General features: G+C 31.8%; 1 protein-coding gene across 1 annotated transcript in view; it reads right to left on the reverse strand.

The window, feature by feature from the left end:
- Positions 1 to 19129, reverse strand: part of LOC132714790 (nuclear pore complex protein Nup160-like) — a 40756-nt gene that overhangs the window by 7967 nt on the left and 13660 nt on the right. The window contains exons 9-28 of the mRNA XM_060697717.1: positions 17141 to 17215; positions 16769 to 16863; positions 16019 to 16175; positions 15646 to 15747; positions 13062 to 13127; positions 12066 to 12171; positions 11103 to 11268; positions 9992 to 10134; positions 8876 to 9036; positions 7727 to 7860; positions 7211 to 7302; positions 6680 to 6836; positions 5487 to 5642; positions 4360 to 4492; positions 3660 to 3755; positions 3028 to 3219; positions 2054 to 2159; positions 1545 to 1711; positions 892 to 964; positions 621 to 728 (exon numbers count right to left, since the gene is read on the reverse strand). Coding sequence (XP_060553700.1) covers positions 621 to 728; positions 892 to 964; positions 1545 to 1711; positions 2054 to 2159; positions 3028 to 3219; positions 3660 to 3755; positions 4360 to 4492; positions 5487 to 5642; positions 6680 to 6836; positions 7211 to 7302; positions 7727 to 7860; positions 8876 to 9036; positions 9992 to 10134; positions 11103 to 11268; positions 12066 to 12171; positions 13062 to 13127; positions 15646 to 15747; positions 16019 to 16175; positions 16769 to 16863; positions 17141 to 17215 — 2485 coding nt within the window. The remainder of the gene's footprint in view (positions 1 to 620; positions 729 to 891; positions 965 to 1544; positions 1712 to 2053; positions 2160 to 3027; positions 3220 to 3659; positions 3756 to 4359; positions 4493 to 5486; positions 5643 to 6679; positions 6837 to 7210; positions 7303 to 7726; positions 7861 to 8875; positions 9037 to 9991; positions 10135 to 11102; positions 11269 to 12065; positions 12172 to 13061; positions 13128 to 15645; positions 15748 to 16018; positions 16176 to 16768; positions 16864 to 17140; positions 17216 to 19129) is intronic.

Below are 19129 nucleotides of genomic sequence, written 5' to 3' on the forward strand. Positions count from 1 at the left end.
TCCTATTTCGATAAACACTAAATATTCTAGCAGTTTTGTCAGTTTTTCACTTATAATGTATAAATTTGTATAATAAGTACATTGTAGTTTCAAGTGCTACAGTAATCATTGTAAACAACTAATGAATTGTAAATAGCATTATGAGAAGCATTTGATAAAAAATACACTGTTAAGCTGAAAATTTGCAATCTAAAGAACATATAAGGACATCTTTTATAAAAATCTAAGTTCTCTACACAATATTTCAAAACAATAAAATGACTAACATACTTGGCAATATAGATTTCCAATGGTGAATATTGATAACCATGCATTACATAACAGTTAACAAACGTGTATTCACAGGATTATTTTACTGTATCACCCAACAGTTACCCAACCTGCATTCCTGGATTGTGTATCAGTACTGTTTCTCTTTCATATAGACATTCAAAATCATGTAAAACAATGGCTGTGTGCATATGGTATTAGACATAGTGTTATCAACCAATCCCCTTGTAGTCATATTGACACAGGAAAGCTACATAATTCAAGGTCTATTGACTGACTTATTCCTATATCTAATGAGTTAATAAAGTATAAGTTAGACTTGTTATGGCCTTAAGAAAATTAATACATACCTGCAGATAGGGAAGGATCATTGTCTTTGACTAGGAGACGTAGACGAGCGTCCACTAACATAAATTCCTTCTCTATATCGTGTAATTCGAGGATCTCAAAGTTTGATGCTGAAATATTGACAATAATATCTGAGCTCTGTTTACTATTATAATGATTAATTCACATAGTTTGAAATCATTACGTTTGACATTGAATTAGATGCATAAGAGGTAAACCATAATCTAAGAACAAAAATAAAAGAAAATAAGAATAAAACATTGGAAAATTTACCTGAATTAACCACCTCCTCTCCCTCCAGATCATGTTTACTGGTAGGTGACCTCATATAATCTCCTGCTGCCATCTGCAGGAAAACGATCACAATATGAATAGTGTATGTGTATAATATGAAGTGTAAGAATTTTATGACACACTCATGAAAGTCAGACAATTCTGTATCAATTGTTTTACAACTATTAATAATATAGATATATAGCATGAAGAAAATGCAACGGCCGCTGTGATGTAGTGGTTAGCATACTGGACAGGTAATCCAGAGACCCCAGAGTTCAAGTCGCGGCGTGCTGATTTTTCATGTGATTTACATATGTGTGTGTCTTACTTTACAAAAACCTAAACTTGTTTATTGTAAATGTTTACCTCCGATAAGTTTATGGTAATGAATTAATCATATGTTCCTTTTATGTTTAACAAAAAACAAACAAAAACTTTTCATATCTTACAGTTCTATATCAATTATGTACCAATATCTCCTAATGAACTACAAAAAAAATCTTGTACATTCACTTCTGTATATGTAAATAGTGATACTGAGTCAGTCATTAACTTCACAGAATTTATCCAAGATAATTTAAATAATATTTTCTTTTTAAATTAACATGGATACAATTTGATATTTTCAATGTATAAGGACTATAACTTACATTAGCTTTAGTGGCTAGCATTGGTTTAATAATCCAGGAGTACTCCGGTTTAACAAGTCTAAGTGCATTAAGTGCAGCAAGGTAACACTGAGCTTGTCTCTGTAGGCCCGCCTTCCCGGGTACTTCCCGCCCTAGTCTCATACCATGCTCATACATTACACTACCAGCTGTAAAACAGATAATATAACATACAAAATAGTCTGTATTTTCTAAACATAAAATTTGGCCACAATACATGGTAAAGATGTATTAGGCTTTACCATTACCTTAAAAGATTTCCGAACTATTATGAAATGGATACAAAAATATATAATTTGATAAGAACATTGTAATACACATGTAGTCAGGTTAGGGAAAAAAAATTGCAAAAACCAAGAGCCTTAAAGTAACAGTTCCGTTTTTTAAAAAAAAAATTGACAAAATTATAGTCAAAAGAAAAGGATGCCAGAAGCATTGCTTTATATTCATCTAGAGTGAATATGTCATGACAAAATGATCGATATACTTACCTTTTCTGTAGTTGTTTCTAAAGATATGAAATGCATATAGTAGATCATAGTAGTTGTGTGTTGTAAGATCCATACAGCGTGCCCTACTTTCGAGTATATTCTCTACCTGTAATAGTTAATTAAATATCGTTAATCACATATTCTTTATAAGCCTCTGCAAAAATAACTGTAAAATTTGTCAGGCAATTATTGGTCAGGCAAAAGTGTTGCTTTTTTTTGCATATAAACGAAGATTTGTCAGCTTACCTTTCATACATAATGTAAAAGTTATAAATGATCTTTATTATGTATAATTCTTGTTTGTATTTTTGTAACAATATATCAGATAAACAGATTAAACCAAATACCATAACAAATGTGTCCTAGACTTATTATATTAAGATTCATGCAACATAAATTTGTTCAAAGTTATTTATCTAATCTTTTTTTTTTTTTGTATATTTTTTTCCTGCTTTAGGTAATATAGATGCAGCTAAAAGATGACATGGTCACTGTCCAGCTTTACTTGTGGAGGTAGACCAAGGGTGGACATCATACAGTATTTCAGGAACAAACAACCACCTATTTTAAACCAATCATCTTTTGTTATCAGAAACCTTAAACAAACAACACACACTTGTTCACATTAATGTCTTCAACCAATTCTTAGCAAAATGAAACAAAATATTGATCATTTTCAATTTGTAACAGTAACAGAAATATTGATCATTTTCAATTTATAACAGTAACAAAAATATTGCTCATTTTCAACTTGTAACAGTAACAAGGTTAAATAAGTTAAGCCAAGATTTTCTTTTCTATCCTCAATGCTCGACTTTTCCTTATATGCAATGTTCCAAAATAAGAGTATATCTTACAATGTTTCTAAAATATGAGGATAGCATTTCCAACAAGTAAAAATATATTTTTATCACATACACAACTAAGTCCATGTGTACACGTATATTTATAAGGATACATCGTGTAAATTATACCTCATCTTCTAGATCTATGTACGGGAAGTCAACCAGAGATTGTAGATCCCCGCGGTCACACAGACTAATGAGAAGTTGACGTAGACAATCTTTACGTCTACTCGGATCAGGGTTCTCTATCATGGCCTTGTATGCTTCAGAATTGTGCCCGAGCTCTAGTTGGTACTTGAAAACTTTCGACCATAATGTCGGCTAAAATAACATAAATGTCAATCATATAATTAATTATTTGTTGAAATTAGTAATCAGTAAAATGTATATTGAAAATATCTTACTAAGTAATCAAACGTCTGATATGATGAATTATCATAACAGATCATTCTGATAAGGAGCTATCAATGGCAAAATTTTGGGACTTAAATATAAATAAACTTAAATGTGTACATTTGTAATTACAATAAGTTTATTATAACTATCTTGTTATATACAAATATATTCCAATAAACTTAACACAAAAGTATGATGCTGAGATCAAATAATCCATAAATCTAAAGCCTGAATAAACAACCTGATGTGGTCATCACAACCACTCTATAAGAAATAGTTTGAAACAAAATATTTACTGAAGATTTTCTCTCCACAATGAAACAAAGATGTTTTATAATCAGGTATCATATTATAGAAATACACACCAAATTTGGATCATCCTCATCCGCCACACTAATAGCTTCATTAGCAAGGGAGATAACCACATCAGGGGCAGATATCTCTTCAAATTGTCGAATAACCTATAAAACAACAAATACATATTAACATTTTCCAAACAGTTTTTGAAATGTAGGAACCCAATAAGATTTCTTTTTCTTAGTTTTTAAGTTACAGTAACACTGTTAAGGGCATTTTTAACGTCCCTCTGTGCTTTGAATTATTTCAGGTATGGCTGAAACAGTAGTAGAACCAGTAACCTTTGTTAGACAACAAAGATATTAATTATGTAGTTCTAACCTGAACCTAATCAAACCAAGTGAGAGACCTCAATACTTAAGCTGTGGATAGCTCCTGTATTCATTTCAAAAACAGAAGATAAATCAAGTAACTTAACACATTAAGTTAAAGAAATGTAGATAATACTTTGAACACAAAAGCTTTTTTTGATTATTTCTTCTATGCTTGGCTTTTACTTAGTCTAAAACCATTAAGACCAAAAATGTCAGAAACATTATCCTTCTGTTCAAATGACTCATAAAATATAACTTTCTGCTTGATGACAAGAATATCAATTAACAAATGAATTTTAGATTTTTTCTTCAAATTACTGTCATAAAATCTATTCTTAACATCCACAGAAAATAAGTACAGTTTGAATCTGTATATGACAACAGTAGATCTTACCTTGAGATAAAACAGGACTTCTAGTTTTCTAACTTGTGTCTCCTCGGACTGTAACAATCTGTCTCTAAGGAAACTTTCATTAGGTAATCCCTCTCTAGCTGTATTAAAACAATGTGCTGCTTTCACTGGCTCACTACAATAACACAGTCAAATTAAATATAATAAAATTATTAAAACAAATGCATTTTCCAATATGTATTTTTTTTCATGTGAAACTGCTTGTTTGAAAATGTTGTGTTTTTGTTTTTCAGTAATCAAGATTATCTGCAAGCGAATCAAATTGTTTGTAGACAAAGTAAAGAATAGCTTTGAATAGGGGGATATTTAATTCTTATCATGCTTAATATCTTAAATCGGCTCATCCATCTTTCAACATGTACATAGAGAATACATGGTTGATGTCGGGATGGAGAAGGTTTATCCGGTGAGCAAGAAAGTGTATCTTGGCGAGCTTTAGCGAGGATAAATCAGGATAAAAAACTATTCATCTTTTTTTCTTTTTTTTTTCATAGGAAAATTCAAAATAACCACTGACTGAATAGCAAACAGTAGCAACCATGATCAGATGACACCATTGTGCTGGCTGAAGTTGGTCTCACTGGTTGCATGGTTAAATTAAGTTGCCACGAACAGGCTATGGGTTAAAGTATTGTTACAGTTTCGAAGATCAAATATCAATTAAATATCACGTAGCGCAAACAACTGGTACTCAACATTTATGGCAAAAATTGTTCTGGTACCAAACACTACAAATGATTTTCACATAGCAATTATTACCTCCCCAGGCCAGCATTACAGGTATACCTAAGATAAATCTCTCATAATTCCATCATTTTCATGTAAAACTGATAAAATATTCCTTCATATGTATAAAAGAATTTGACAATTTTCCTCGATCTGCTGTTTATACTGATTTAAAAAAATTGCTTTGTATAGAAAATTGACCACCAAAATGGCTGCCACTTGAGGCAAGGGAGGTAAACATTGTACAAATCAGGAACTAGATCTATATCGCCAAAATGAATGCTAATAAACATTTGCCTTAGAATAAGAATATTGATCATATGCAGTAATTTAGCCATGAAATGGGGAAAAAATACAAAAAATAAATTTTTGAAAGTGCTTACTCGAAGTGTAGATAACAGAGTGCCTGCATGAAGCATCTTGAGGCACAGTTAAACTCACACCAATGTTGTAGTAGATTGTTATAGTCCTGTAGTGGTAGATACTGACAATGACTAGCCAAAAACTCCGCAAATACAAACTGCTCACTCAGAGGCCAGCTTTTTACATAATTAAGGAATTGTTTTTCGTATGTTACTCTAGGTATCAAATATAAACTTTGTGTGGCGGCATGGCCAAGTGGTTAACACATTGGACTAGTAATCTAAGGATTGCTGGACTTGTGTGTGTTCAAACCCAGTCAGGGGCAAGCTGTTGTTTCCTTGAGTAAGAAACTTTGTTGTTCCTTTTAATAAGAAGAGGACTTTTTCTGACAGAGCTTTTAGCACGATAGGACCAAAATTGTGGAATGAACTACCTATTAATATGAGAAAATGTGAATCTGTTGAAATTTTCAAAAGACAACTGAAATCATTTTACTTCAAGGACTTTTTTGCACTTTTTTAAGTGACGCTGAAGGCATTGTCTGTTCCAAATTGTTTTGTGCATGTTTGTATATTTCTAGTGTTTTTATTATTTTCATTGTATAATAATATAATAAAGTCTAGCCCATGTGTTATCATGTGCAGGGGTGCAGGGTTGTAGATTGTTACATGTTGGTGGGGATTGACCAAATCACTGTGACCGTCGCACTGCTGGGAGTATTGTGTATGGTAGCACTGGGAGTAGCACATATAAGGTATATAGCTGTACAACGCCATTGAATATGTATTCGATATGTAGAAATAGGCGTTAAATCAAGTTTTCAAGTTTCAAACTTTACACTAATTGCCTAGTACTAGGAACAGATTTGAGAGTGTTTCAAAAAGCTTATAGCTTCCAACACAATCATACTAAAATAATTTGTATAAACTAAATATAAACTATAAAACCATCTTTAACTGTTATGTATAGTTATGACCTACTAATAATTCAACTGATCTGAAAGTCCATAACTTGCACCAGTAAAATACATACAATTTTGATTTGAAAAGAAGTGCATTGCTGCTTTTTATACAGATAATGTGGAAACCATACTTAGTGGTGTCTTACTTTTATAATACTCTACTTTCATCATTGAATATTGGGTTTGATAGAACATTGTTTGTCCAACTTGAGAATAGCAGATGCCATATAAGTACTCATATATAAAGGATACATTAGTGAAGCGATACATTTGACAATCTTCAGTAGACCAGAGGACCATAATGCACCAGAATCTTCATCTAGAAATGATGTAGTTGACAGACTGGTCCTCATTTTGTCTCCTCCAGGTCCATGTATAAATAGTTCCATTAGACTGGCACCACTATGCTCTGTAAAAAAAGTACCAGTCACAATTTTATAATTCATTATGTACAAAATAAAAACACAGGAGAAATTCATTGTCTAATATGCATACTTAACATACCCTCACAAAAAAGTTTCTGTTTTACATTTCATGAGAAGCAGCCACTTAGTGGTTTAGGTCAAGGGAGAAAGTATCAATTTAAATCAATTCAATTATTAAAGAACTAACAAACTGGACAGCCAACTTTATAAAGCCAGGCAAGATTCCAGGAAAGTATAAACTGGACAGACTCGTTACCAGTGGTACAAGTTCATGCCCATTGCAACAAGCTTTGAAAATAGACTGACTCACCTATACAAGCATGCCCATTGCACAAGTTTAGAATATAGATAGACTCACCTATCTTCTGTATAAGGGCAGGACCAACATTCTGTCCTCCAATCATTGACTCTGAGATATCCAGAGATGATAACTGTCTGATATTTGATTCCCTAAATATATGTTAAAAATATTACATTTAAAAATGACAATATAAAATGATATACATTGTAGTTCCTTTGCCTATACTTTATACAGTAATTACATTTACAATAGTATTTATTTTGAAGTAATGTTTCAATGCAATTCAATAGTTTTATATTATCTGCTGAAGAAATTTGAAAAGAAAAGAAAAGAATTTAAGTGTGTAAAATTAAGATACTGCTCGAAGATGTTAATTTTGCAAAACATACTTATATTTTTCCTAAATTTTCAATTAACTAATAAATATTTATTATGATGAAATCGATAACATTGTTGCTAAAAATCTTCAAATCAATTTTCATCATTATTACATATTTCTTTTATGATCAATGCAGTGCTATTGGTGCTATGACAGACTATATAGTACTATAATTAGGAAAACAGTCTTCTTACAATGAGTTAGCCTGAGTTGATACAGCCAGGGTTTGAGCTGCCCACTTGACAACAAGGTAAGATCTGAGCAGGTTTGCAGTATATGGTAACAAGTCATTCTGTATGGTTGCTACTGACTGTGTATCTATATTAGCCTATCATACAAAATATCATCATAAAATATGGTTGCTGGTGGCAACACAATCTACATATGTGGCTAGTGCAGTACAAGATCATGCACTATTTGCCATTCAGACAGTTTATATTTTGAAAATCGTCAGAAAAAAAAGATGAATGGTTTTGTCCAGATTGAAGTCAGTTTATATTTTGAAAATTTTCCCCTAAAAATGATAAATGGTTTTGTCAAAATTGAAAGATGGACAAATCCTCTGATGATAATTAGTATGTACCGGTACAGTAATAATGGAACAAGTAAACTTATAAAGCTTGAGATAACATTTGTACCATTATATACGAGAAATACATTACAAGTTATATGACCTATTTGCTCATGTTATATATGCAAACAACCATTTATTCTGCACAACAAGACCTGTCAAAAATCCCTTACAATTAATAATATTTATCATTTCAAAACAAACATGGTATTATGACCCAACACCCCTAAGTTTGGGCATAATAAAAATCTAATGTAACACATAACAATAAGCTGGTTGGTCAATCCAGGTAAATAACAAAATGAATCAGGTCTATAATGTCCTTGGTAGAATAATTTGTTTTGTTTTGTTTTATGGCTCACCAACAAAATTCAGGTCATATGGTGCTGAAAAAGGAAAGATGATTTTGGCTAACCCCGGGTGATAACAACATCAAGGGTCAAAACCACCTCACCTGCTGGAGCTAAAAAAGTACAGTTTCAAGTAACTCAAATCTATTTAGTTGACTCATATGATCATGCAGCTTTAAATGGTGACTGCAATTCTGATGCCTCAACCAATAAAGCAAACCCCTCAGCCACAATGGTTATTTCAGGCTTTGTTATTATAGAATGAATGGCAATGGACATGAATTTGATACCCATGATGGATAAACATGTTATGTTCCTGAATCTCAAACAATCTAGCTTGATTTCCAATGGTATAATATTCTACTTAATGAGCAAATAGGGAGACATTAGCATGAATAAAGCAATGGATGAGAAAATACAACCTGATTTCCTATTCTCAAAGCAGCAAGTAGAAGAAGATACAGATCTCGTAATAACTGGAATCTTGTCAGGGAGAATTGTTCTACACACAATGTCAGTATGTCACAGCCAACCTTGCTTGTAAATAATTTGTTAAGGTTCAAATGACGTGTCATGTTAATATCTGAAATCCAAAACACAAAAATTAATATATTAATATTACATTATCTATGGGCACTCAATTTTTTTATTTATAACTTAATGAAGTATTCTTACTTCTTTTTAATATGAGTCAGAAACTGAAGTTTTTTCACCACCATGTTTAATGAAAATGGGAGGTGTGTATCATAAACTGCATCACAAAGTGATATAGAATTGATGAATATTCATTTGTTTCATACATAAATGTGCACTTATAAAACCATAAACATTATCTTAAAGTAATTAAATAACATACTTTGGTATTTTAACAGTTTTGTTTAATGATGATTAATATTGAAGCATATCTGAATAACATGTAGTTTTAGCTCTAGTTCCAAAAATATTTCTGTCTGTGAAAGGTTACTACATAAAAATTATATTGCCAGTATTTTCAAGATTCTGTTGCACAACCACTGAAGTATGACCTTAATTCACCACACAAATCACTACAATATGCAGTGGTCTGTACATGACAGTGAAAATCTTCATGAAGATGGACATGTGCAACACCAGACACATGAGTTTGCTGCAGATGTGACCATACCTTTACTAAAGCTGCATGCCTCCGGACAAGCCAAAATATTTCAAGAAAATTAAACTTGGTGAATATGTACTAAGATTTTAAGAAAAGTAAAATTTATTGAAGATTCAAGTGATAATTTATATCTTGTGTGCAATTAATGACTAATTTTTGCAGTATTTATCACCATATTTCTACTGCGTTAGTAATGCAGTAGGGGCTTTTTTTGCATATTTTGACCTATTTTTGATAATTTACGTGGATTATAAGTGCCGATTGCAATGTGTCAATTACATTCTTTGTTCACTTAACAATATTTTACTTTTTATTACATTTTCAAAATTTTCATGAAAATTAGGACATATCTGGAGGCGTGATGCTTTAAGCTACAAAAACACTTTATTTTACTCATTCTTACCATCACTTTCCATAGCTTGGTCATCATCAATATTGGGTGAGAGATCCAAAAATTTCAAGATAATATTTACAGCTCCAGTAAAGTCATTGATCAATCTCATGTTACCAGCTACAGACAACCCCTCTGATAGAGCATTCTCCATACTGCAAAAATATATACATGTATTGTTAATTAGTTCATAATTGACATGATATAATATATATCTCTTTTGGCAGGTTAACCTTTAACTTGTCCAGTTTTGAATTAATTACTCAAAGAGATTTCATTTGATCAGTCAGGTATCAAACTGTTCCATTAACACCAAAGTCAAAGCTGTGATGAGCAAACACAATTCCTAAATCATTTTAAAAACTATGTGGCAAAAAAAAAGAAGAAGGGAAAATGACAAAACAATCAGTAAAATACCAATAAGGCTGATTAATTTAATACAATAATACTAGACTGATTTTAATAGCAACACATCTTTACTTGGTTACATTACACTGTGGAAACAGTTGCAAGTATTTTATTGTTGCAGGTTTTTTTTTTAAACACAACTCAATATTTTAAAAACATATTTGTTTTAATTGTTTACACGATTTAAAAACAAATTTGTTAATGTAAATTATTTCCATTGATTGAAGGATAACAAAATGTTACCATTGTATGTATAGGTACGTGGGTAGGATAATAAATTATACTGTTAATTTCTACCCTATTAACATCCGATCTTGTGACAAGCGTTATATATCAGAGCCTTGTTATAATGCGGTTTGAAATCTTGAACCCCAAAATAAACTTTATAACGGGCTTACAGTGTACCAAAATACTATACATGATCATTAAGTTGCCAATAGTATAGTCTCATTAAACAAGACCTATCTACAGTGCCAGTGCTCTTTGTCTATGGGTTAAGTTTTTTAAACCTGTTTCAAACTTAATTTCTTTAATTTAGTAAATTAATACTGGGAAGTTGAGCAATGTGAACCTTTGTCAGATGAGACGGTGAAGGAATTCAGGATTTTACTTAGTCTCGATTGTTGAAGTTGGGCATAAAATTTAATTATTCAAAACATACTTAAGTTTTACACATTGTTACCAGCCATACCAATTCAAAGATTTTAAAACTTACTCATGATTTAAAATCACATGTTCAACTAGTTGCCCAGCAACCATTTCAAGATTCTGACTGGTTGAGAGTTCCTGTTCGAATTGCATTCCTAGATCATCAGAAATTTCCAGGCTGATAGAATGTAAAGTTTCAAATACAATACTAACATCTCTTTTTGTCTGTTCATCTAAAATCATAAAAAAAACATGTATAAACCATTATAGAACATGTTTGTATAAACTTTCTTTGTCCTTAAAATTTAGAGTTATGATTTAAGTCATACAATAGTGATGAAGTTGGGGTTTGTATTTTCACTGATAATGATTAAAAAATTTCTGGCTATACTGGTGAAGGCAGTCTTCATGTTACCATGCATAGAATTATCTAAGACATCAATAAACCCTTGAGTAGATCCACTAACCTTCAATAAGCTAGCTAGACAGCTTCCTCATACAAAAAACTTTTACTCCATATTGAATTTGAAGGGTTAAATAAGTCAGCAATTTTTACTTAGAAAACTTCTTTATTCAAAGCTGTTTTTAAAAAAGTCTGTGACCTGAACAGTCTTAAATTTGATTGAAACTTATATGAAGAGGTGAATGTTTGAAAAAGCAACTTATATATTTTATAATAATTGTAAGGAAAATTGAACATAAACTTTTGCATATAGTAGGTGATACTAAATTAAGATCAATATTTTAAATAATTTCAAAATAACTGAAAATCTAAAAAATAATGTTGAGTGAACCCTGGTTTTTAGAAGTGTTTGGAAATATTTCTGTAGCTAAACAATTATCTTTTGTCATCAACAATAAATCCTAATCCTAGTTTATATAATTTTTTTCACTACACAATTAACTTTATTTTCTTGATAGGTTTAAAATCTCAACAGAACTGCAAATGTCAACATTCTATTTGTAATGATGAAATACTACAAATGGTAGTCATATATAATATAACCACTTGTACAGTTTAAAATGTTACCATCTGTTCTGCATATGTCAGCAAGAATTTCTGAGTTCTCTAAGTCTTCACTAGAACAATACAACTCCTCCACCTGGTCACATGGTCGTAGGTACGTCACACAACCCTGATACCAACAATAAAACAAATACTCCATTTATACTTTGCCAAAGTAATAATATGACAAATTGTATATGAAAAGTATAATGTAGACTTCTATGAGAATTGAATTTTCATTTTATTATAAGGAAAGCTCATTAATTTATGACAATATTGTAAGAAAGTAGGTAAATTCTGACTGATCTACAAAACACCATCGTTTTCATTTACATGTATAACCCTCACCTTGTTGGATCAAAAAAAAGTGATTAGAGTATACCAAGTGTTGGTCAAGGACAGCCTGCAACTTTGTGCAGTCTGACCAGGCTCTACACTGCTGGTAGGGTAGCTCAAATTTAATGTATTTTGATACTAAAATCTCTTTAACTTGGAATGAACTGTTCCAAATTCAAAGCTGGGCAAATCCATGTAATAAATTTAGCAGGTTAAGGCTAAATTGTGCAGGGAAGTTTACAATAAATATATTACTGGAGATATTTTGTGATGATAAAATTCACTATTTTACTGAACAATGCCAACATTATTAAGGTTTCTTCAACACTTCCTAGTTAAACAAGGGTATAATCAATTATGTAGATACAAATCTAGGGGATATTCTAACATGACCCGCATTTTTCCCTATTGAACATTGAAGAACCAAGCGTGTTATTATACAATAAAATGTCTGTTGACATTCTATATTTATACATGTGATGTAATCATTAAACATGTGATGTAGCTGCTAAAAATGTGACACGATGAAAATAAATACAGAAACAAATCAGGTGCTTAATATCTGGTACAGCAGCATTTATTTGTTGATGTAGTGTTAGGATCAAAATAAAATATCGCTTGATAGCATTAGTAATGGAAATGTATGTCACTACTCATTTTTTTTTGATAATGAATTGACCATACCTTTCTCACAAGACCAATAAGTCCTGTCACACCATCAGCAAATAATCCTTTCAGTTTTCCACCAACCTACAACATTTTATACAATACTTCATTTCCATGTCTAGAAATTCTACAAGAAAACCATCCCTCTAAACCAATTAAATCAAAGAAATATTTGAAAATTTCTTTTTCTTAAATTTCTCAGTGCTGGATAGTTAAACAAGATGCTGGATAATGTCTGAATTAACAAACAGGGAGACTTCATTCAAATACAGGACATAGTTATGGGTCTTCAGGGTTCCCTCTGGGTCAAAATTAGTTTGCGCCACCAAATTCGCCAATCAGAAAAAGTTGGAGCCAATAATTCTGCAAGGGAGACATGCCTATCTTTGCTAAGATATGCTAGCAGTTATATATCATTATGATTACAAACACATATTTATAATATTTCATTTTATTACAGCTGCACATGTTTATTATCTAAAATATAGACATACTATTATGTGGTTTTCAAATTCTATTTAAATAAATACACATGACAGCATAAATGTAATCAAGAACATCATGTTAAGTTAGTCATCTTGTTTTCCACCGTTTTGCCAGTAAAAGCAGTTCTTCTCACAGGCTGGACTGAGCCAAGATCTTTCACAGCCTTCTACCCGACAATCTGGTGATCTACAGATACAAAATAAAAAAACAAAACATTACTATAAATTGACTTCATCTAAAAATCAATGAGAACAAAATATGAAATAATTACTAAGTATTTTTTAACAACTGAAAAAAATTGTATTTAATGTTTATAGGGTTTGCATATGAATAGACACTTCAGACCCCTTTACAATCAGATATGAAAATATTAACATTTGCAGTAACAGTGGCTTTAGATCAATCATTAGTGAAATTATTCTTTTAATTGTTCATCCGATTTAATATTCAAACTGTAATTATTTGAGTCAACTTACCTAAAGTTTAAGGTTTGTCAACATCACGGACGATCTTTCACTTCTCTGTTCGCTACTAACACCTGCTTGATCCACACATGTAATTATCTGCCCAAGTGAAAAATTTTCCAAATTTAAAATTCCCCTCCCCACCCCAAAAGGGCAACAAATTGTAAAAATTGATTTTACTACCATAAAAAAATACCGTACCTTTCACATTGGGCCCCCTTATTTAATTTCGCGGCGTTATAATTTAAATGTATAGTTGTCGGGGTGCTTTTTTCTTAGTTGGCGGAAAAAACGCAAAAAAATCCCCGAAATTTAAAATTTTTCGCATTTTTGGGGCATTTTGGGGGCACGGAACCGGGTCGGAGTCCTTTTTTAAAAAAAAACAAAAAGTAAGTTTTAAAATACCCTTTAGTGTTTTAAAAGATAAATTGCACACAAAAATTTAACGGGGCCTATTCAGTCAATTTTTGACATTATGGGGGTCTTGGATAGTGTGCTCCTTTTTAAAATTTTGAAAAATGTATAAAATTTTAAGTGAAAAACCCCGGTTTTGAAGTTGGAACATGAAACAAAAAGAAATTCCAAAATTTAGAAAAACCAAAAAACACAGCTGCTGTAAATTTAAAATTTTTTTTATGTTTTTCTCTAAAAAAGGAGAAAAAATTTTTTAAAAAATTTTTTGACGGTTACTGCGGATCTTAAACGGGGGAACCCACCCCCAAACCCAAAATTTGTTCCCACGAAAAAAATTTAAAATATATGGCTTTTATAAGGTTTTTTGAATTAAAACCCCGTTAGCAAATTGGGTTACAATTAAAAAGCGAAGGCCAAAAATGTCAAAAACTTTTAAATAAATTTAAAAAAACCCTTTAAAAAAAAGATTACTATATTACTTGTACTGTTACAAAGGATAAATTTGTCCCCCTGTTTTAAATTGTAATGTAAAAACTTTTCTTCCTTCGTAGTCAACTGCCCGCACTAGGATTGAAAAAAAAAATTTTTTAAGAAAAATGTACATTTTTGCACTGTGTGTGTATTTGAGTTTATTTATACTTGCCAAGGGTTGCTCATATGGGCGAATTCGCCAGTAAAGTACTCATTATTTTATATTTTGGAGGCTGGTGCAAGATACAGATACAGAAGAATGCCAAAATTCCAGAAGCTTCTCCTGGTTCTTAAATATGCCAAGTGTTCAAACACTTATACAGGCAACCTGTACTTAAAGCTTAAAGTCTCATCCCAAAGACTGATTAGTAATTTTAGTTGGCCAGCCTAGGGATCGAACCCACAAAGTTAAGATTACAAGTCTCGCATTCAAACCAATTGAGCTATGCGGGCTGGCAGTATGACAGTAATATATAGAGAAATATTTACAATTGCTGTTATTCATATCTGATTTTTTTTATTGGGAAACGTGTACAATTATTTACCAGAGAAAAACTTATTTTTATACTTTTCATTTTTTGTTGGTTCTTTTTCAAGTCACATTTTATATGCATATTTATACAGCACTATTTGTTGATTAAATAAATAAGCAAAAGAACATATTTGTGACCAAATAAGGGGGGAAAAAGATTTTAAAATTCCACCACAGAAGAATGATTACTCCAAAGTCTTTACACATTTCTGCAAATAAAGCAACATCAACTAACCTCAGTTTCCACAGCAATAGTGACATCTTGTTTCAATGTATTTACACCAAGTGCCATTTCTCCAGTTACATTTGGATCCAGAGCTTGACTGTATACCTGCAACTGTACATCCAGTCAAATAATAATATAACTAAAAGGTTATAGTTTAATAAAAATTAGTACAACAGAGCAATAATCATACAGAATATGAATTTACTATTTCCATTATATTTAGATAAAAAAGATTCAAATCAAAAGTGATACAATTGTATCTTAGTCACATGAGGAATTTGCAGTTTCAACCCAGAGAAAAAAGTCCCAAAAAATGTTTTACATTCCTGCCTAGGATGTAATGGTGTCAGTTTGTCAGACATATATCCCCCGGCGAACTTACACTAAGAGCTCTCCTAATGTCTTGTTTACTAAAGCGACCAGGTTGAAACAACCTCTCTAGATACACCTCTCGAGGATCTCTATGTGGTGGTATGTTCAAATCTGCAACCTCAGCCGGCTGTAACAACACTTCCATCCATGGGCCTGGACCTTCATCACTGTAATACAAATATTCACTTTCAAGTTACACAGATAAAAGCAAGCTAGTTTTGTGATTTTTTTTTTGTAATTTTTCCCTGACTTTAAGAGTAAACACAAACCCAGACAGAACCATAAATCTTTATATTAATGCTGTAATAATTTCTTCTATGAAATTAGAAATGAGTCCATAGGATATAGATGCCCATACATCCAGAAATCAAACTCTGTGGACCAAGACTGGAAATATCTTTTATACAAACATAGAATAAGAATTATTTTGTCATCATTAAACAATTTTAGCTCAAAACTCCTAGAGCTGTTCTTAATATAGTGTGCTGGACTTTTACAAGTTCTAGCCTGGAAGTGGGGCTGATGATCACTAACATGTATACAAAGTTTCAAAGCAATATCAAGAACAATATAGGAAATAAGTGGGCTGGTATGAAAAACTTAACCAGAAGTGTGACACAGACACTGAAGCCCCAGTGAGTAGGTAGTTCTCCCTGTTATATAAATGTAATAGACAAGCTTAAAGATTTTTCGTCATCATATTAATTCAATATACCTTCAATAAATATATATATTAAAGAAGTATTTAAAATATTTATACCCAAATGTTAGAGTTCTAACAACAGGTGTTCCCTCTGAACTTGTCCACAATGTAACTAGTGTTGTACTGCTCATACAAAAGTCAATCAAATCATCCTGCAACACAAGATATACATATAAGTAGGCAAACACAGACATATATACATACATAGTTAAGTACAATAAATCTGTAATTAACGATATTTATTGTTAAATATTATGAAACAAACATAAAACATACATATGTTGAATATTCTGTTCACTTTTCAACATTTTCATCACACTTTTTTTTAGAGATTTTCTTCCCATAAAAATCTCAAGTCTATGCAGTTCACTTTAATTAAATACAAAATATCAGGTTATTTCTGTTAAGCATAGAAATCAATGAGCATACCTCTGGACCAAACACAGATGCCCGATGGCTTATCTGTAGCCTACTGGAAGAGACCTGTGGTTGCAGGATACAAAACTGAAAATAAATAATTCAAATAGTCTTCAAATATATATCAAAACAACAGAATTCTATTCATTCAAAGAGTGAACTTGCAACAAAAAAAATCTTTCTTTTTTTTGTTGTTTTTCGGTGTGTTTTTTTTTAAAGAAATATTTCAGAGATTTCAAACTACAACTATCTTGTAATTGTTAATTATTTCAATTTTCTGAAAAAAGTCTCCTTCAGTCTTGATTATAAAACAACTTATTTAATTGTCAAGACATCAATATTTCAAATGTCATAATGAAATAAAGAAGCTGGACTAAGAACAGTATAAAGCTTGGTCAAACTATACAGAATAAGCTTGCTGACCTAGTAATAGACCGGTGGCAATGTCTTTACTATTCAAATTTTATTTCCAGCATTTTCTGGAGGATTAATTATCAACTTGTATAAATTATTGATTGTTGTAAGTGTACATCTTCTCCAGATTCCTCCCAAGGAGTGCACGCCGCGGAGAAGGCACATGGCAGGTCAAGGTCAAGTGGTCTCAAGTACCAAAGATGATTGGTTGACCTGTTATGACTAACTCAGGAGGGTGGTGCTCACACAAGTCGTTTTTGTTTGTTGCCATCAAGACACATGATGCCTTGGCAGTATGGCCATACCTCCACCAACCAACGAAGAATAGGTTAAGGAAGACCAGCATGAAAAAAGGTGTCCCAGATGCGACTTTGCAGATGCCAAGATCTCGGACATATGTAATTATTGGCGCTGAGCTAAAATAAAACTAAAACACACAAAGCAGGGCCGGCAAAATCTCACAAAAGTGTACTTGTCCACGGACAAGTAACCTAAGAAATTTACTTGTCCGTACTCAATGTTCACTTGTCCGTATTTATATTAAATATTTACTGCAAATGTCAATAAAAAGAGCAATATGATTATGAACTTTCTTTCAATTTTATTAAACATTCTATGCCATGTTTAATAATATAATATATTATGATTGTAATATAATATATTTATAAAATGTCAACGGCAGTAGATTAAAGTAGAACGACAGTGATGGACAAATGTGTGTATATTTTACTGGAAGGAGCATTGGTCTTTTGCCAGCACTTTTTCAGTTTTTCCTTGCACCCAAATTGCTCTAAAATATTTTCTTCATTGTTTTGCACTCTGGTATCATTTCTTATTTATTCACTCCTTATTCTATTCATCTATATAATATTCATTTCAATGATTTGAATCCTTTTAAAAAATCATATGTACTCTTGAGTTAGATTTGTCAAATTGATGACATCTGGCTTTTTTTAACGATATAATTATGATTGCCACAGAATGTAATATCATATACGTATATACGCTTGGTTGCAGCAGATGAATTGTGAAAATTTTGACATCATTACCATCGGCGACGATGAAACTGACATGTATACATTAACACCAGTATTAGACATTCAAAAACAAAGGCATTTTCACAAGAAATCTTTACATAAAATAAATTATAAAATGACTTTGTCCACATAAATTCAAGCAGTCAAATTGCCAATATGAGCGTAAATATTCCCGAATGACCTGGAAAAGCTATACAATGTATTTAAATTTCATTCTACACAGCGGTATTTCAAAGACAATTGTTGCGAGATTGATGCTGTGTCCGCTATCTAAACAATAAATGCGATTGAAAAGACCACAGCTTCCAATTCAATTTTATGGCAGAACCCCGTTGCTACCGAAAATATTTTATTGCAGAGGCTAAGTCGGCAGTCATAAACCAAAACAAACATGTACCCCAAGTTAATTGCCGCGCGCATGCAGTAACTGCATGACGTAAGGAAAACCCCAAGCCTGGTTGGTCGCTATTTATTTAAACACTTAAAATAGTAACACCCTAATATGCACGGAATGCCCTCATGACAGACACCACACTTCACACGCTAGTTT

This window comes from Ruditapes philippinarum, unplaced genomic scaffold, assembly GCF_026571515.1.
Source record: "Ruditapes philippinarum isolate M1 unplaced genomic scaffold, ASM2657151v2 ctg6056_1_1_1_1, whole genome shotgun sequence".
Taxonomy (NCBI): Eukaryota; Metazoa; Mollusca; class Bivalvia; order Venerida; family Veneridae; genus Ruditapes; species Ruditapes philippinarum.